The sequence below is a fragment of the Balaenoptera borealis genome, assembly GCF_965194805.1.
Source record: "Balaenoptera borealis genome assembly, chromosome: 11".
Taxonomy (NCBI): Eukaryota; Metazoa; Chordata; class Mammalia; order Artiodactyla; family Balaenopteridae; genus Balaenoptera; species Balaenoptera borealis.
The window spans coordinates 107,076,997-107,095,561 of NC_138868.1; the positions used below are offsets into that span (position 1 = coordinate 107,076,997).

The following is an 18,565-nucleotide window of genomic DNA, read 5'->3' on the forward strand; positions in this document are numbered from 1 at the left end:
AAGCATCACATATATTCTAGGAATACTTTCCAGACATCCCAGCTCTTCCTGAAAACTTCCCTTTTTTTGCTCTTTCTCTGTCTTTTTAGGACCTTCTACTTATCTAGCATTTTTCTGAGTAACGCAAAGTTTGGTCTTAAAAAAATAATAATAGAACATATGACCACTAAGAAACCAGTTTGCACCAGACCTCTATCTGAGAACTTTAAAAAGTGGAGAATATGAATTTTCTATCCACAGATACTTAGTGTGTGAGGAAGAAATATGAGCTTGCCACTCATTTCTGAAAAGCAAAGCTAATCAAATTGTAGCTTAAACCTGCTTTTAAAAGAGTATTTCTGATGATCTGCAGTCTTTTCCCTTCGCATTGAATCTTTACAAACTTCACTGATTATCTGATCAGAATCCAAGGCACAAAACTCCGATGGATCCAATTTTTCAAGTAGAGGGCTGCCACTTGGGCTCAAAGCCAACCCTGGAAGGTCTGGGGCAAAGGGGAGTGAAGACGGAGCAGTGGAGCAGAGCAGGAGTTTCCATCCCCGCAATGAGCCTCGTGGCCAAAGACAGTCATCCCCTAAGCTGCTCTCCATGCTCAGGAGACTGTGTCCCTAAAGAAGCAAGCCCCTCACCTCGAGGGGATTTGCCTAAGTCCAAGAGGGAAATCCTGAGTATTTGTAGAGCTTCCAGAAAACTCTCAAGGTTCCATAAACATCACATTTGCATTCAGTGTGCACTTAGGTTATATCTTACTTGGCAAGAAATACTCGTTTTTCAGGACATCAGTTTTTCAGTCTGCTGAGAGTTCATTACAAACGGCCCCACAGCTTTGCATTAGCAAAGGCCCAAAAGGCAATGGAGGGAAAACTGGAGTCAAAACTATGGCCTCATAACTCACATGCAGTAGGTCCCTGGAGGAAACCCTTTCCGCCTCCAGCATTTTGGGTAATCAGGGCAGATGGATAGATGTCCTTTAAGTATGAGGGCTTGCTGGATTTCCTGGGAGAAACTGTGACAAAAAGACAGAGGGACCGATGCTTGGTTTCCAGGACATAAGTTAAACAATCTTAATGCAAAAATACTAGTTTACTCAGAGTCAGTATCTTTAGAAGGTGAAAACCGTCCCTAGCTAAATCTTCAGCCATCTTGAGAAAAAATGGAAAGATTGGCCTAATCATGGAATTTCCTGGTCTTAGCGGATTTACAACCAAAGATTCAGCGGATGACCCAGGTCATAACTGCTGGCTGCACCGCAAATTCAATTATCCCGAATTCCGACACACCAGCCTCTTTCCTGTCCCTCGCCCCTTTCTTATCATAATCTTTCCTGGGCCATCAACCCCCCACCAGCTTGTCTGAATCCAAGTTTAATCTCAGCAAACTCGGAGCTAGGAATCAACACTGAGGACATCTCATCAGAGGGAGAAGGCCACATTCTTGATGACGAGTAGTGACATAAATGCAGCCCCAACCTGGCCCAACCAGTGCAAAGATGAAGTAAATCAGTCTATCCCCTCTTTCCAGCCACATCCGAGTGCGGAGAAAGCAGCATCAGGATACGAGAAGCTACTTTTCAAGATTTTACAGCAGGTCCTCTGACAGCATGGAGGCCCTTACTAACTGACAAAGAGGGAAAACTCTTGAAACGGTTTTACCTGCTGAGGTTTTAACACCATCGTGCACACCCATCCTACCCTTGGTCTGCCCTTCCCCTCTCCCCAGCCTGGCCATATACGGCTGAAGAGCCTCGTGCATTGTTTAGACAGACTGCAGGGAAGGTGGGCTCTGTGAGTTGTAAGGGGCAGGCACCCACTCAGGCTTCCTGGAGAGCTGGGAATTGACTGTAAAACACCCATGGGTGATGGGGGAGATGGAGACCTCTTAAAAATGGACAGACAGCCTCCTGGAGCCGGAACAAGAAAGCTCCTGGGGACCCAGGGGTGTGAGGGAGAGTGCGCCTATGTCCCTACGACCAAGGCACACTCCCCACATCTTCCCACCCGTCCTCCCACTACCACGGGCCTCAAACCCTACCTTTAACCCAGTTAAAACGTTTGAGAGAGAAGGTTTGCCGAGCGAATTACTGTCACCTAACTCTGACCCCTCGAGGTCCATCCGGTTGAAGTCCGTGGACTGGCTATCCTCAACTCAGGGCTCAGGGGCGGCAGCCGGGAGAGGGGGGTGTCACCTACTCCAGATCAGCCCAGCTTCTCCCCAGTGGGGCTGAGGGCACGGCAGGCACCCAGACTGGCCGGCCTAGGCCATCCCTACCGACAGAGTGAGGATGACCCCGAGTGCAGGACCACCCCAAGTAGCATCTCCTGTGGAAGGAATCCCAAGCCCCAGCTTCCAGAAATTATTTGGTCTCCAGTCTGTGCCCCCAAATCTTAAATTATGTTATGGAAACCCTAAAATTGTCATATTACAGAAAGAGACTGCACCTCCACTGGACCCAGACTGTTAAGTCTGGTTACATGGTTACATGCCATGATTCCATGGCATTTGGGGCAGGGAGGAACTAACACTGATGGATGTGTGGTCTCAGTTTTTATTTAATCCTCATGACAACCCAAGAGATGGACGTTATCCAGCCCAATTCCTTCTCAGGGATTCCTAGGCTCTGAAATTCGTTAGTAGGTGGACGTGGACTCCGGCCTGCTGGGTCCACCCCTGACATGTCTGGAGCTCACAGCACCTTCTGAGTCTCCTTGGGGTTTTCCACCTGCGTGAACTCATCTCCTGACACCTGCCGTGGAGGGGACAAACTGGCCCGGCGGGAGCGCTGCTTCCATCTCAGAGCTGACACACGAAGCACTTTACAGCTTTCAAAATACCTATGCACATGTTTCCTTCTTCCTGTACATCACTAAGTGTTTTACCTGTTGATTTGTCTGGCTGTCCGCGCTGGGATGTCAGCTCCCTGAGGGCAGGGTCCCTGTGTTTTGTGCCCTGCTGCATCCCAGCGCTGGGGACCCCTCGGTGCTCAGAGTGCACCCCTGCATCAAGAGCTGTCCCAAGAGAGACCCGGGGTCGGTGCTCACTTTGCGAGTAAGGTACGGCAAGCCTCACAGCTGCGGCATCCCCGAATCCTCATCTGACAAGTTACATGCTCTTTGGGGCGGAAGAGGAAGCTGCTCTCGGAGTTTCTAGAAGTTTACCTCCGCAGCGAGACTTGGCCACAGAAGAAAGATTTGGAATTTGTTTTGAGAAAGGTCCCTGGAAGCCCTCCCCGCGCCCCCCGGGCAGCCCCACCCCCAGCCAGGGTAGAGAGCCAGGTCTGAGCGGAGCCGGCCACCTGGCAGCCTCGCCCAGCTCTGGCCTGACCACCCAGGCCCGCGGGCTCCCCCTCCTCTCCGCCCTGCCCCTACCCGGTCCCCCTCCGGCCCGCCGTGAATCCAGCCCATTTACAATTCCCTTTGAAAAGGTCTCTGTTTGGGTGAGTTCCTTGGGCTCTGCCTAGAGAGCGGCAGATTATCTGAAAATAGGTGTTATTGACCACAACCAGGTGGTCTTTGTGGAAAGGGGTCCACTTGAACCAAAATAAATATTTGCCGCACAAAGAACAAGCCGGGCCCTGTTGAGGGCAGGGCGCTGCCGGCCTCTCCGGCCTCCACGGCCGCGGGCGCGTCGGGCGCAAACCCGGATTGTGTTTCTCCAATTAGGACGGGGCCGCGCGGCGGGGGTGGGGGCCGAGGGCAGCACAAAGGGCCGCCGGTTCCCGTGCCAAAGGCTCGCGGCCCGGCCCGGCTGCAGGCCCCAAGCCTGCCCGGGCCTGGGAATTATATTTTCTTTGGCTTGCCGGTGCGCTCCTTATTCTTTCTTTCTTTTCCCTCTGTTTTATTTGTATGTTCAAGTCGCCGGCCGGGCTGGATGCTGGCCATCCACCCCGCTGCCTTGGAGCGCGGGCGGGCAGACAGCCGGAGCCGCTCCGGGAGGCGCCGGGGGCCGCGTGGGTGCCAGGCTGTGCCCCTGCCCGGCGGGGCAGCGGGGAGCCGGCTCCACCGTGAGGCCCTCCCCGGTCCAGCCTCATGTGACCTGGCAGTGATAAAGTGGCTTTCTTAGAAAGATGATGTTGATTCGAGGGGAGACCTGGGGGGGGGGGTGCAAATCAGGGGGAAGCCGAAACCTCGGCTGACCCTTCGCGGGTCCCCTCTCGCCCAGTCTACGCGCAAACGCTGGCCGGCCTCCCGCCCAGGGTCAGCACTGACATGCCCTCAGGGCGCTCCTGCGCGTTCCCACTCCCTCCCCCAGCCTCTGAGAAGCCTTCACGTGCATCTACAGATCGCAAAGCTCACCTTCTTCCCAAGGCCAGCGGCGGCGGGGTGGGCGAGGGGAGCTATGGAGGAAAGCGGCGGCCGCTGCTGAGTCAATGTGGGGAGACCGGAGCCTACGGCCATAACCAACATCTGAAAGAGGCTTTGAGGAGGCCGCCCCTGGCAGCCAGAGGGGGTTATCCAAAGCCAAGGGTGGAAGGCTGGGGCCTGAAAAAGGTATGGGACCTAGGAAGCAGGAACCGCCTAACTCAGAGGGATTCTGGAAGATAGAGCGGCTGGGGGCAGAAAATGAGAGGCAAGGGAATAACCTAAGGACACAGAAAGGAGATGCAGTAAACCTTTCCTGTCCAGGTCAGATCACAGGAGGGCAGGGTGCTGTCCTGACAGAGGCAAGAGGGGATCCAGAAAGAACTCCACAGCTATGGAGGTGGGTACAGACTTGGTACTGCCCTCCTGCTCAACCACAGACCCTTCCCCAACCCGGGCAGGCCCTCACTTCGCTGGAGAAGACCTTTCTGGGGGCTGCTATTGAGCTGGTGGTCTGTTTGCTGGCAGGATGCTAGGTGTAGAATTTTAAGACAGTGGTGTCTGCTTCAGAACATCTCTGTCTCTCTTTGGCAGTGATTTCCTCTCCTCCCCAGATCAAAGCAAGAGCGACCATTAAGGCCGACCTGGCATCAGCAGCAGGCCGCAGGCCAGCCCCTGTAGAGCTAGGACGGCTTCGTGACCCAGGAGGAAACCAGGGCCAGGAAGGACGCCCTGGGGGCCTCGCTGTGCCTTGTGCCCTTCAACTTTCCCTCGGGAAGCCTCTTCCAAAGGAAATCTTGGCAACCTCGCCTGCTTTCCCTCCAAGCCTAGCGAGGACGGGCTAGTTACAAGTCCTCCCATCCCGGGATCAGGCCGACTTAAGACCAGAGAGCAGGAATTATCTGCTCCAGGTGAAGATGTCAGCAGGCTTAGCCACTGAGGCAAAGCAGCCACAGTCACCAACTTATGAGCAGGTGACAACCAGAAGCAGAGTTTTTTAGAGCTAAAAATAACCTTTAAGGACATGTCATTAGAAAACCAGTGTCCAGTGTACAGGTCTTTGGAATCACCTAGGGCATCTAAATGTCCTGATTCCAGAGGTGTGCAGTGGGACCCAGGGATTCTGCATTTATAACAAGCCCTCTCAGGTGATGTGGACACAGCCCCGCCTGGCAGACAGCCTCAGTGGTATGCTGGTAAATGTTTAATAACCGGCTCTTGAGATGGGGTGGCAGCAGGGGGCCTGATTTGTAGCATTTGTTGGTTTCCAGAGTATAAAGACTTCCACGTGGCCGACTTCAGGCAACCACTGTGAAAGCTCTGAACTCAGAGCCGGGAAGAGATGCGCGCCATCGGCTCTCGTCACTTGGACCTCCCCTGAGACCCACAGCGATGAAGCGACGGTTCCTTGGGGCCAGAGTCAGGAGAGGAACGTGAATTCAGGGCTCTGCCCACGGCAGAGCCTGGCTGTCCTCTTAGTTAGCAGAAATCATGACCACACAGCCGGGGGGTGAGCCCCACACCCTGGTGACTTTGACCACAACCAGAACGAAACCAGGAAGCAGAACAGTAAACAAACAATGTCGCCTGCCTTTCCTTCCTCTTCACCTTGCCATGATGAAGTTCTTAAAGATGTGGCGTGTCTGGGGAAGAGCCTGAGTGCCCAACTCCTGAGGCTTGTGTTCTTGGGGGGGGGGGGAAGTAAAAGAAGCAAGAGAATGATCCTGGGAAATGGGCTAGAGTCTTGCCAAAGATGGGAGGCCGAAGAGAAGGCACTTTGCCAGCTGGCCTTGGATGATTCTAACCAGGGCCTCAAAAGCACTGGGGCGGAGTTGTGACGGGGTGGGTAGCAGAGTGAGGTCATGCCGGGAGAAACGGGATGAAGAGAAGGGCATGGTTCATCCTTTTGTGCTTCCTTAAGAGCCGACATAAGAAAACAACTGAAATGAAGTTCGCATGAAAACTACATGAAAGCACAAAAGAAGCATCTGATAAGATTCTCCAAAGCTGGAAGTTTAGAGTTGGCTCTTATTTGGAGACCTTCCCTCGCATGAAGTCTGGTTTATAATTGTTCAGGTGTCTGCTAGTTCTTCCTCATTCAGAACTCCAGTTCCTAGAATCATGAAATTACAGCATTCATTCTAGAGATGAGCAAAACCGGAGGCACAGAGAGGTAACAGAATTTGCCCAAGACCGTACTGCTATTTACTCGTTCAGCAGCAGCTAGAATTCAAATTTCCTAGATCCAGTCCAGGCCTAGATCTTTACCTAGATTCCTAGATACTACAATGTATTATCTCTAAGTTATCTTTTTTTAATTGAAGTATAGTTGATGTGCAATATTATATAAGTTACAGGTGTACAGCACAGTGATTCACAATTTTTAAAGGTTATACTCCACTTAGTTATTATAAAATATTGGCTATATTCCCTGCGCTGCACAGTACTTCCCTGTAGCTTATTTTATCCATAATAGCTTGTGCGTCTCAATCCCCTACCCCTATCTTGCCCCTCCCCCCTTCCCTCGCCCCACTGGCAACCACTAGTTTGTCCTCTATATCTGTGAGTCTGCTTCTCCTTTTTTGTTAGATTCACTAGTCTGTTGTCTAAGTTATCTTTTGTTTAAAATTATTATGAAAGAAATGCATGGCTTAAAAGAAAATCTGTAGAATACAGAATATTAAAAAATGACAATGAAAATGACCATTATGTTACCACCCAAAGATGATCAGATAATCACGTGCATCACTTATACTTGCTTCCACCTAGTCTAGTGGGTCTCGGCCTCAGCGCATATTAGTGTCACCAGGAAAGCTTGTAAAACTCCCTGTGAAGGATTGAAAAGTCCTAACGCCCAGCTGTACCATTAAGGAATTAAGTCAGAATCTGGGGGTTGGTGGTGGCAAGCACTGGTATTTTTTGAAGCTCCCCATGTGATGCCTGGGTGCCACAGGCTGAGGACCACTGGCCTAGAATATTCTCTTCCCATATCTTTGCGTAGCTGGCTCCTTACCATTGGCCATTTCTCAGTGTTAGCTCCTGGGAGAGGTCTTCCGTCCCCACTCTGTCTAAAGCATTTTCCTCCCATCCAGTCATTCTGAGTCCTGACCCTCCTGAATGTTCCTTGTGACCTGTATCATTATGTGAAATTTTCTTAAAGCTATGCATGTACTGTTATTTTCCGCCTCCCTCCATTAGAAAGTAGGTCCGTAAAGGTGAAGCCCTTGACCATCTTCCTCACTGTGTATCCCCCCTGCCCTCAGCAGTCTCAGAACTGCAGGCCCTCCAAACACATTGGATGAGTGAATGAATGAGTGAGTGAATGGATTTGTGGTTACTTCTGAATCTTCTTTCATGTGTATGTACACATATGTATATATATGCAACAAAATTGTATGTTTTTAAAAAATATTTCAAGTTTTATTTTTTTAATTTAATTAAACAATTTTTATAAAATTGAATTTTATCATTTTTGGTTCATACTTCTTTCATGTGACATTTTTGAGACCATTGTCTATAATCATTACACTTGTTAAATGTGATTTGTAACGCGTAGTGGTGTATTCCTGGAGCACGGCCCACCCCATGATCCTTCCTTACCCCGCCCCCATCATCTGACTAACTCTTCCTTATGCCTCAGGCTTCACCTTGATGTCTGCTCCTCAGGCAGCCCTCCTTGGTGCCCCTGACAAGGTTAGGACCCCTTGTGCCTGGTGTCTCCTTTGACAACTGTGTCTCCTGTCAGCTGTCTCTGGAATCTGAGCTCCACGGCGCTCCCGGTGCATTTCGTCTTCCAGCATGTCCCAGGACGCTGCTGTGTGCCCAAACGTTTGTTGAAAGCAGCATAGCATCTCACCTTATTCTGGTCCACACAGCACTAACGCCATCTCCCTGTTGTGGTATGCGGAGGTCTTTCCTCACTACAAATAATCCTGTGACAAATGGCCTTGTGTACGTCTTTATGTGAATTGAGCCATTAGGTGTCTGCAGTACAGATAATGCCATAAAATAGAATTTTGCTTTAAAATGAACCCTGTGTCTCCCCACTTGATCTCCATAGGCTTGTGTGGTTATAATCCACATCTTACAGGTGACAAAGCTGAGGCTCAGCGAGAGTAAGTGACGCACCAAATTCATAAGAAAGCAACTAGAAGGGTCGGGATTGGGCCCTGACCAGGAGACAGGAGTTGGCCTGTTTTTGGTGGAAAACTGTGAATTTTGACACAGCATGACCTGTGCTTGCATGCGCGGGTTGTTCCTACCCCTCTTAGGGTAGTTATGAGGATTAAATGAGAAAGCTCTAAATGTTGACTATGTAGATATATACCAGCTCTGCCCTCGCTTGCCACCTTGGGCAAGTGTCTTAACCTCTGAGCCTCAGTCTTCTCGCCCATAAAATGGGGATAATAATATTATTTCAGCTTGTTGCAGAGAAAATGGAAAGCTCCTGCACTCTAGGGGCCTCTTAATAAACTGTAACAACTGTCTCTTCTGCCACCATACCCTCTCTAGAGTTATAAACTTCTACATTGATATCATATTTATTTTTCCAAAGTCTTTTACCGTTGTTTTATCAGCCCAGTAATGATCAGATGACCCAGATATTTTAGGTCTCTCTGTTAAATATTTAAACAACATAATGGCTATTAAAGAGCTTGCCGGGTCTGCGAAAGCCCTCTCTCCACCGCCTGCCTAACAGTTGGAGGCGGACTTCAGACCACTTTCACTTTCGTGATCTGGCAGTGGATGGCGCCACCTGCTGGCCAGAGGCGCTAACGTAAGGTGCCAGCTTGCTTACGACTGACGGCTTGTGTTGATTCCCCTCCCTCTCCCCTTCCTCTCCAGGTAGGGCCGTAATATCACCTGTTTCTACTCCCCTGGTCACCTGATGGAGTGTCTAAAGCACAGGCCAGGTCAGCAACCAGTGCTTTCCGAGATCCATGAAGCCACACCGAATAAGCCATCTCCTTCCAGGACCCTGAGTCTCTCCACTTGTAAGATGACAGGGTTGGTCAGGGTTTTCATAGGGCTTTTTCACCGCTAAGCTTCTAGGATTTGGTGCATTTGCAGCGGAAGCAGAAGCAGTGATGGGAGGAAGGTGAGTTATTTTGTCTCAGGTTAAGATCAAGGCTGGGACTAGAAAGCAAAGGGAAGTGGTGGGGCTCAGGCTGAGGGGATAAGGCACAGTATGGGACCAACCACAGGGCCAGACTCACCTTCCCACCTTGCCTTCATCATCAGAATCATCTCCTTGGCTGTAGCATCACTCAAACTACCATCTACTGGGAGGCTGTACCAGGCTCTGTGCTGGGTGCTTTACCTACTGTTTCATTATGTATTATTTCATACTGTTGTCCTTTCATTGACCCTCTAAAAGAGGGATTATTGTTATTTACGATTTTTTTAAAAGTGGTTCATGTAAATCAACTACACTCCAATGAAAATTAATTTTAAAAAAATAGAAAAATTTTTAACTCTTTAAAAGTGGTTCAGAAAGGTTAAGAACTAGTTTTAGACAGCACAGCCAAGGGGGAAAGCTGCATTTGCCCAAGTGTGTCTGTCTCCCAAGGCCCTGAACTTCACACTGGGCTGCCTGCCTTCACTTCTGCTCTTCCTCACCTCCGTCTTTTCTTCCATGCTGCCAGCAGGGCGTGTGCTTCAGAGGCGGTGCCAGGCTCAGGTCGTGTGTGGCCACCACCAGCGACATGGGGAAGTGAGAAAGCCGTCAGGATCGTTGTGGTCTCTCACCGCCACTTTGAGTTCAACTCAGACCAACAGTGCCGGTGGTCCAGAGCCCACACATCAGTGAATCACTTACTTTTCATGTCACTGGGACAGAGAAAGTCACCTCTGGGACGTGGACAAGCCTCTCACCTTCCCAGACTCCTTGGCTGCTCAGTGCCATGGTAGATGCATGTGACCTCTGTGTCCCCAAGGAACCAGTTCAAGGATGTGCTTCTCCGTTCCCCAGACTCATTCCCTCTGGTCCTGGTGAGCAGTCCCGCTGACCTTGGCTGCCACCTTCCTGGTGAGCTTTCCTTCAGGAAAGGTGACCCCCAGGCGTGAGGTTTGTGGGTGGCCCCAGGAAAGAGCCCTGACCGACTCGAAAGCAGAAGCCCAGGGCCCTCGCCCCGCCTTCCCGCTGCATCACTAGTGACCTGGGCAAGTCATGTGGTCTCTGAGCAGGTTTCCCCTCCTGGAAAATGGGAATGCTAACACTTTCCTCCCCAGCCCCCAAAAGCGAGCTTCTGCTTCTAATTTCTCCACTCCACCCTCAACACCAACACCAGAGATAGATACCTAAAACACACATTTAATCATGTCATCGCCCTGCAAGGACTCCAGTGGTTGACTGATAGATCCAGGATGCGACCTCAGGTCAGCACCAAGCCTCCGGCTCCTCTGACCACAGAGTGATGCTTCCCTCCTGTGCCGATGCTGTGGCCATGGAAACACCACATCACCTCCCAGGAGACCCAAGCAAATGTACATCCTGTTCTTCCATTAGTCTGGGACGTGTGTGCATCAGCTGGTGCTCAGCTCTCTAGCCTACCCCTTTCCCTATTTTCACTCTTACCCATCCACTAAGCCCAGCTCGGCTGCCACCTCCTCTGGGAAGCCTTCCCCTTCCTCTGGCCCCCTCAACATTTTCTTCATACTTCAATTGTAGCATCTTATTTACTTAATTCATTGAATTCAATTTTAATACCTATGCACAAAATTTCACATACAGTGGTGGGTTCTGTGACCTCCATCTCCCAAAGGGTGCCTGGATCCTCATCAAAAGGTGATGACCCAGAAGCCCCGGGAATGAAGCCCCCCTCTTCCTAGCAGAGACCCTAGACCAGGTTCCGGAGTGGCGTTGTTTCTCCTGAGGGCACCTGTTCTGACTTTCTCACCAGCCAAACTTCCAGGAAGGCTTGATCCTTAAAGAGGTGCTAGCCCAGGCAGATCGACTCCCACTGAGAACCCTGGTTCTGAGAATCCAGCTCAGTCCCAAGCAGGGTAAGCCCTGCAGGCGCTCTGCAATGGGAGAGGAATGCAAAACAAGCACAGCCCCGATCTCTCAGGCTCATAACAGCGGAGCAGGGGCCTCTGGAGCAAGATCCCAGCAGCCACAGCAAAGCCAGCGACGGCAAGTGGGCTGGGGAGCCCACAGGTGTTGGAATTATCTATCAACAATAGATACACAGTAATCTGCAGGAGGTATCACTAAGTGAACGGTGTTTCTAGAATGCTACCTTTTGTGTAAGAATGGGGGGATATAAATATACGTATAGTGCTTATATTTTTCAAAAAGAAATAGCATCATGATAAAACTAATGAGAGTGGCTACCTTGATCTAAGAGGAAGGGAAAGGAGAGGCCACAGGAATAGAAATGAGTTTTCTAAATCCGGTTCTATGATTTTGAAACCATAGAACCGTTCTTTGCACGACTAACCAAAGAAAACAGTGAAAACAATAAGCAGGCTCTCATCATTACCTGAGCTGCCTCGGGTGAAAAATAGGTGGAATGATAGTACCTCACAGGATCATTGGGAAAATAAAATTAGGTAGTGTATACGAAATGCTTTAAACAGAACTTCAGACATAGTAAGAAGTCAGTAAGTAGCCCTGGAGTAAGTTTCTCCTACTATAGCACAAGAGAAACTTGGGGTTCCCCACTCGCCTGAAAGATGCTCCCGGCCTCTAGGACATCCAGGGCGGCGGAGGATGCTTGGGATGGAGATGCAGAAGGGCCCACACCCGTCCCTCGCCCCCGCAGCCCCCATGCAAGGTCTCCCTCTCTGCAGGGCTCAGCTCCAAGGAGTCCAGCTGGGTGCATCTGGCTGGGGAGATTAAATTATTTTTGAATTCCTAACTGAATGTTCTTTTAATGGAAACTTAATGACAGACATTGAAATAGATTTCCTCCGTAACCCCTCCTCCCGCGGCGCCCCCCAGCGCGGCTCTGTGTGGCGCAGATCCCGATAACCTTTATTCCCTACCCCTGGACTTTTATCTCCCCAGTGACAAACAGCCCTTGCTGGACAGAAAGAGGAAATTCCAGTCATTGTTCTCAAACTTCTGGCTTCCAAAATAAAATGCTCTATCTCCCCTGTCAAGCTTTGATTGACATACACTTCCTGGAATGGGGAGGACAACGGCCCGGGGGCGGGGCCAGGGCTTCATTTGCATTCTGGGCATCCGAGGTTTTCATCACGTTTGCTCTGGACAGGGGACAAGCCCCCGCGCTACTCACAGTCAGCCTGTGGAGGACCCATCTCCCGTTTTATGAAAAATCTCGAGGGAAGACACCTCCTCAGCGGTCCCCACGATCTACCAGGGAAGCTCTTTGCTGTCCGTGAAAACAGACAGATGAGCTGAACATCTCACTCCTTAGATCTGGCAACTTAGGATCTTTTCCTTCCACCCTTTCTGTCTTGAGGAATAAATTTTTAGACAGTGTGCCACATCTTAACTCTAAATACTGGAGCTTGAGCCAACCGAAGTCCTGGAAGTTTAAACCAGGATCAGACTCTCCAAGTCAAAACCTCAGAGCAACAGAGTTAAACAGCCCATTCAAGAGGAATCAGTACCAAGGGAAACTCTGAATGTGGTGATGCATCATGAGATGCAGTTTTTCTTGAAAGGAAAAAGAAATGTTGAATTGCTTTTAAAAATGGGTAAATCAGTAAATAGAATTATATGGCACGCCTGTAGCAGTAGCAGTGCCTATGTGATCAGGTCCTGGTGGGAACGCTGTTACCACATTGGAATAAAAAGCCTGCCTTTAGCACTGGCATTCAACTATGGGCAAGTTGGCCTTCTGGAACCTTCTGTTTTCCATTTAATTTATTTACTCACTGAGTTCCTATGCCTGTGGTAACCCTTTCTCTCCAAATGTCCAGAGTTCTTATGCTGCTTTGGGGTTCCAGCCATCCCTTAGGACCATTGGATGGTGCCTGCAGGGCCTCATTTCCTCGGGGCTTTGTTGGATGTAAGTATGTTAACAGTTACTAAAGGTTCAATGGGAATTTGCATTAAAAAGTAGACTTCAAAGGGCCGAATGCCTCAATCCTAATAAAAGAATATTTGAAAGCAGATGTCTTCCATCGAATAACCCAGAAAGAAAGGCCATTCGCAAAGATTCCGGTTGTTCTGCTCTCTTAACGATCAAGAGGAATGGATTGCCTATGATCACTTCGCTACCAGCATCCCCCAACATCTGCTAAAAGGAGCAGAACAGACTAGAAGGCATGTCTTCTGACCCTTCCGTCTATAAAGACACTACAGAGTCATAAACCCTCATGACAGTGGGCCAGCAGAGAATTCCAGCTCCCTCGAGCTTGTGACACCTGATTTCCTTTAGCTTTGTCAGCAGATTAAATGGTGATGCCAACACACTTACAGGCACAGAGTAATCTCCCACGTGGTCCCATCGTGTCCACCGTTATGGCCACAGACAAAGTGCGCAACTCTGAACCCATCAGACTCCTCACTCGTTTTTGTCGGAAGGACCAGAGTGTGTGTGTGTATCTGTACAACCTCAACCCCAGGCCTGCAAAAACAAAGTCACTGGTATCCATGACTATGTGCCTAGACTCACACCGGAGTGTTTTGATGGGGCTGCATGGGATGGGACACATCTGCACCTGAGGTCGTGTCCTCCTGGGCACGCTGGATTCAAGACAAAACGGGCCACCACTCTTGCCTCTCCCAGAAGAAAGCCCACCCTCCGCAGGAGGATTGTTACCAGGTGGTCTGTCACAATTAATGTGCAATGACTGACACTTGGGGAAAGTACATCACAGTGTCAGAGATTTAATGTATTAATCAACACACTGAAAACATTTTGATTCCTAAGCAGCTTTGGGTACCATCTTTTCCAGTATACATTCAAAATAACGTAAGTAGGAAACTGAACAAGACATTCACAGTAAAACCTTCCCCTGCAGATCAATCTTTATATTACATTGGTCTCTTTGATGAAGATGTGGTGTTGGCCCTCAGAGGAAGGAAGACCTAGCACTTTCCTTACTGTGGGGTCATATCCCATTCCCTTCCCTTTCATACTTCTTCTCCTTTAGAAACAGCATTTCAGTTACAAACCCTCAGGTGACAAACACAAGATATATTTTTCTCAGAAGCATTAGCAGTATTTTCCCTTCTAAACTGTCTTTGCTCCTTCAAACTCCTCACTGCCTTCTTGGAAGATCAGGAAATACTTTTTTAACAGATTTGAAGCCCCTTATCCCATCTAACACAAATTGGAAGAAATATCACCCTCATTTTCAAATCAAACATTCTTTCTTGCAGCAAAGTGTTCATTGAGATTCTAGAGTGGTGATTTAGCCTCTGTCTAAATGTCCTTGGGGCAACACCCAGCTTGGCCACAGGGTCTGGAGGTGCCATCGAGCCGGCTGGGCCCTGTGCTTCTCTCCGGTACGCAGAGATGCGGAGCCCACGGGCCAAGCCTACCCCCTGCTCCTCTGGAAACACAGCATGACCCAGATTTAGATGAAAGCGCCAACAACCAGGGCTGGAGAAGGCCAGTGCCTCACAAATGTTCACTGTGCATCCGTCTTTTCTTATTACTTTGATTGGTTCATCTCCCCCAACTCAGAAGACAATTTTTCCTTTGATACAAGCCAATGTTAAAATAAACGTGGCTTCTTTCTTATCAGTAGAACCAAAATAAGAATATCGTTTTTCCCTGATCCTTTCTAAAGCTTATATCTTCTTTGGGAAGACTCTTAAAAAGATCTCATTTGGTCTGTCCATGAGGCTTTCAATGATTTTTGTCTGTTTCCATCAACACTGCGTGATTTCAAATAATCCTATTCAAGATTTTATGTGAGCTCCTATGGCCCCCATATTCCAGTTTCCTATAAACCCATTGCATGAGAACATGCAGTTGCCTTGTAGAGCTATATGTCTTGTAGGATCATGGTTATGGGGTTCAGGGACATTGTGCAGGGAGATTTTAAAGGCTCTTGTCCCACTGTCATACCCCCAAATTGTTGATTGCTCCATAATGTTTCTAGTCACTAGGTATCTTCGAGATTTTGCTTTACTCGTGTTGAAAAGCCACTGTTACATTTTGGTGTCGTCTGTTTCGCTGACTTCGGACAAGATGAAGTTGGGGTTGTCATAGCCTCTCTTCATCCTGGCTTGAGCATCTTTCTCATTATAAAGGCACATGGCACAATGAGGCGTCTCCACTTCCACTGTTTTGCTAAAGTTATGGAAATCTACTCGGTATTTCCCTTCCTTGGTCTTGGACACCATGGGAGCAAAACGATAGCCCCAGAGCACCTCTTCTGGGACATAGGATGTCCGGACTTGGCAGGTAGCACTGGTTGATTCCACCGTGCCATCTAAAAACACCACTAATTCAAAGTCCTGCTGGGGAAGGGTTTCTGCTGCCATGTGGAAGAAGGGGCTAGTGTGGTCAATGACATGGTAAATTGTCAGTGGGGAGATGAAAAATAAATTTTCATTCCCCGCGTCAACCACAAAGTTGATATTGATCTGGTCCAAAATAATGGTCTCTCCTTCAGGAGTGATGGTGGTCTTCAGAAGCTTTCCGTATATGTGACTGCCGATAAGGAGGCTCTTCCGAAGATTAGCCACTCGGATCAAGAGACAGAGCTTCCCACCCCGCTTACTGATCACTGCGTTCTTGCTGAAAGTAATGGTCTTGGCACGTTTTTTGGGTCTGGAGATCTTGGCTAAAATGGCGCCACACATGAAAGAATTGATGATGACTCCAAGAATAGACTGGAAGATAAGCAGAAAAATGGCAGTGCCGCACTGTTCCGTCACACACCTGAATCCATAGCCAATGGTCACTTGCGTTTCCAGAGAAAACAGAAAAGCTGAGGTCAGGCCATTAATGTGCTCCACGCAAGGCGTGTGGTTGGCGGAAGGGTGGAACTCAGGGAGATCTTTGTGAATGTAGGCGACCGCATACCACAGGAGGCCAAAGAAGAACCAGCTCCCCAAGAAAGCTGTGATGAAGATGGTCATTTTGTATCTCCACTTGAGGTCCAGCACAGTCGTCCAGATATCCACAAAGAATATCAGCCTCGACTGTGCCTCTACGTTGCCAAATTCAATGTTACACCTTCCATCTTTGGAGACCAGCCTTGCTCTTCGCCGAGAATGACCAAGAAAGTGAGTGACAAACCATTTCTGAAGATGTTTGAACATTCTTTCTGTCAACACCCGACCTGAAATCACATCAAAGAAGAACAAAACAGAACAAAATTATGTGTGTAACACTAGTGCACTAAGTGACTCACTTAAAGAGCTAACTGCCTATGAAACGGCCATTCAATACAATCTGGGTGAATGATCGCTTGGGCAAGCTGACAACCTTGTTCTGGATACCATAATGCTATTGTCAGTAGAAAATTTCTGCTACAAGACCATATTGCTTAAAGATAAAGAGAAAAAATAATTACAGGGAGATAGAAATGTAAAGGAACCTGAGATAGCATACATCCATGTGTTTTCTGACCTTAGTCACACCCAACCTTAAAAATGTTTGTGATAACGCAGACACAGAGAACAGACTTGTGGTTGCCAGGGGGAAGGGAAGTGGGGGAGGGATGGATTGGGAGTTTGGGGTTGGCAGATGCAAACTATTATGCATAGGATGGATAAACAACAAGGTCCTACTGTATAGCACAGGGAACTATATTCAGTATCCTGTGATAAACCATAATGGAAAAGAAGAGGAAAAAGAATGTATATATATGTATAACTGAATCACTTTGCTGAACAATAGAAATTAACACAACATTGTAAATCCACTATGCTTCAATAAAATAAATTTTTAAAAATGTTTATAACAAATTATGACCTGTACTATGATTTATTTGATAGCATTCTTTAAATGAATTCTCCTCCCTTCTTTAATAAATTTAGTCTTAAGCTAAGCAAAAATATCTGTGAAAGCAGAAGCTTGATACACTATTTACATTTTTGTTAATATATAGAAATAAATAACCATGAAAAAAAGGCTCATCAGTATACTACCTAAATCATCTTGTGTACTGCTATGGATACTCACATAGCAAGAGAAATTATAATCCAGTTCAGTTCTCTCATTTATCTAGTGAAGGAATTGAGAAAATTTTAATGACATTTCCAAAGTCAGGTCCCGCAGCAGAAATTAACACAACATTGCAAATCAACTATACTTCAATAAAATTAGGACAACAGCAAAGTCAGGGACCTAACCATGGCAAGATGACAACTAGAGCATAAGGCTCCCTGCTTCCAGGTCAGAGGAATCTCTACCTCACTGTGTCTCAGTTATAGCATTTTATATTCTAACACCAGATTTCTCTGAAACATTTCAAGAGAAGCATTGGTCAACTTCCTTTTTTTTTTTTGCTCGACACTATTTAGAACCGAGTTCCTCAATACCGTTTGGTCAAGTTATATCATAAGATCTCGGAAGTTTTCTCAGTGGATCACAAGCCTGGGATGCCAAAATTCCCAAAAGGAATAGTAAGATGCTCACCATCGATATCTCCTACTTCCTTCCTTGCCCGCAAGCTGAAGGATGTGGCACTCTGATTTAAAGAATCCTGCACAAAGGTAGAACCATGTTTTATTCACTCCTCTATCCCAGCTGTTAGCACAGACCATGGGCACTTACTATTTATTCAATAAGCATAAATGGAATCATTCCGTGAATGAATTAAGCACTTCAAAATACCATCTGGTCAAAGGTCTCATTGATGACATTATTGTAACTTCCATCTTACAGCACAAAACTGAAGGGATTTCCCCCAAACAGACAGCATTGATGAACCCCCGGGGTCATAAACACTAGATGGTCTCCTCCCCTAGCTGTGCCCACCCCACTCCCAAGGTGTGCCTGTTATGGTTGTCTTCGTGGTATTTTTAATCAAATGCAAACATGTTTCTAAAATAGATTTCAAAATCCCCCTTCAAAAATGTGTTTATTCATACAAACTAGGAAGCGAAACCAACTTAGTGATAAATTTTAAACAAAAGTGATATCCTACCACGTCTTGCTCATGGCCTTAAACCAGGTGAAAACACAAAAAGACCCCAGGTAGAAGTGGTGATGAGAAAACCACGGCTGTGGTGATTGGAAGGACAGGTTCTAAAGATATTAAAAAAAAGAAAATGTAACCAGGAGAGCAGACAGCAGTGCACTAAGAGGGGCCTGCCCCTCATCTCACCCAACCCTCATTGACCTCAAGTCCCAAAGAATATGAGGGGATGGTCCCAAGTGTGGCTC

General features: G+C 47.9%; 1 protein-coding gene across 4 annotated transcripts in view; it reads right to left on the reverse strand.

The window, feature by feature from the left end:
- Positions 1 to 14,087: 14,087 nt before the first annotated feature.
- The window catches only part of KCNJ1 (potassium inwardly rectifying channel subfamily J member 1), a 30,363-nt gene continuing 25,885 nt past the window's right edge, over positions 14,088 to 18,565 (reverse strand). For 3 of the 4 annotated variants that reach the window (XM_082342836.1, XM_082342837.1, XM_082342838.1), the window contains one exon: positions 14,088 to 16,514. In XM_082342836.1, the coding sequence (XP_082198962.1) occupies positions 15,376 to 16,494 (1,119 nt within the window). In that variant the 5' untranslated portion in view covers positions 16,495 to 16,514 and the 3' untranslated portion in view covers positions 14,088 to 15,375. Of the gene's footprint in view, positions 16,515 to 17,815; positions 17,883 to 18,565 lie in introns of all 4 variants that reach the window. The other variant, XM_082342839.1, reaches the window with a different exon arrangement.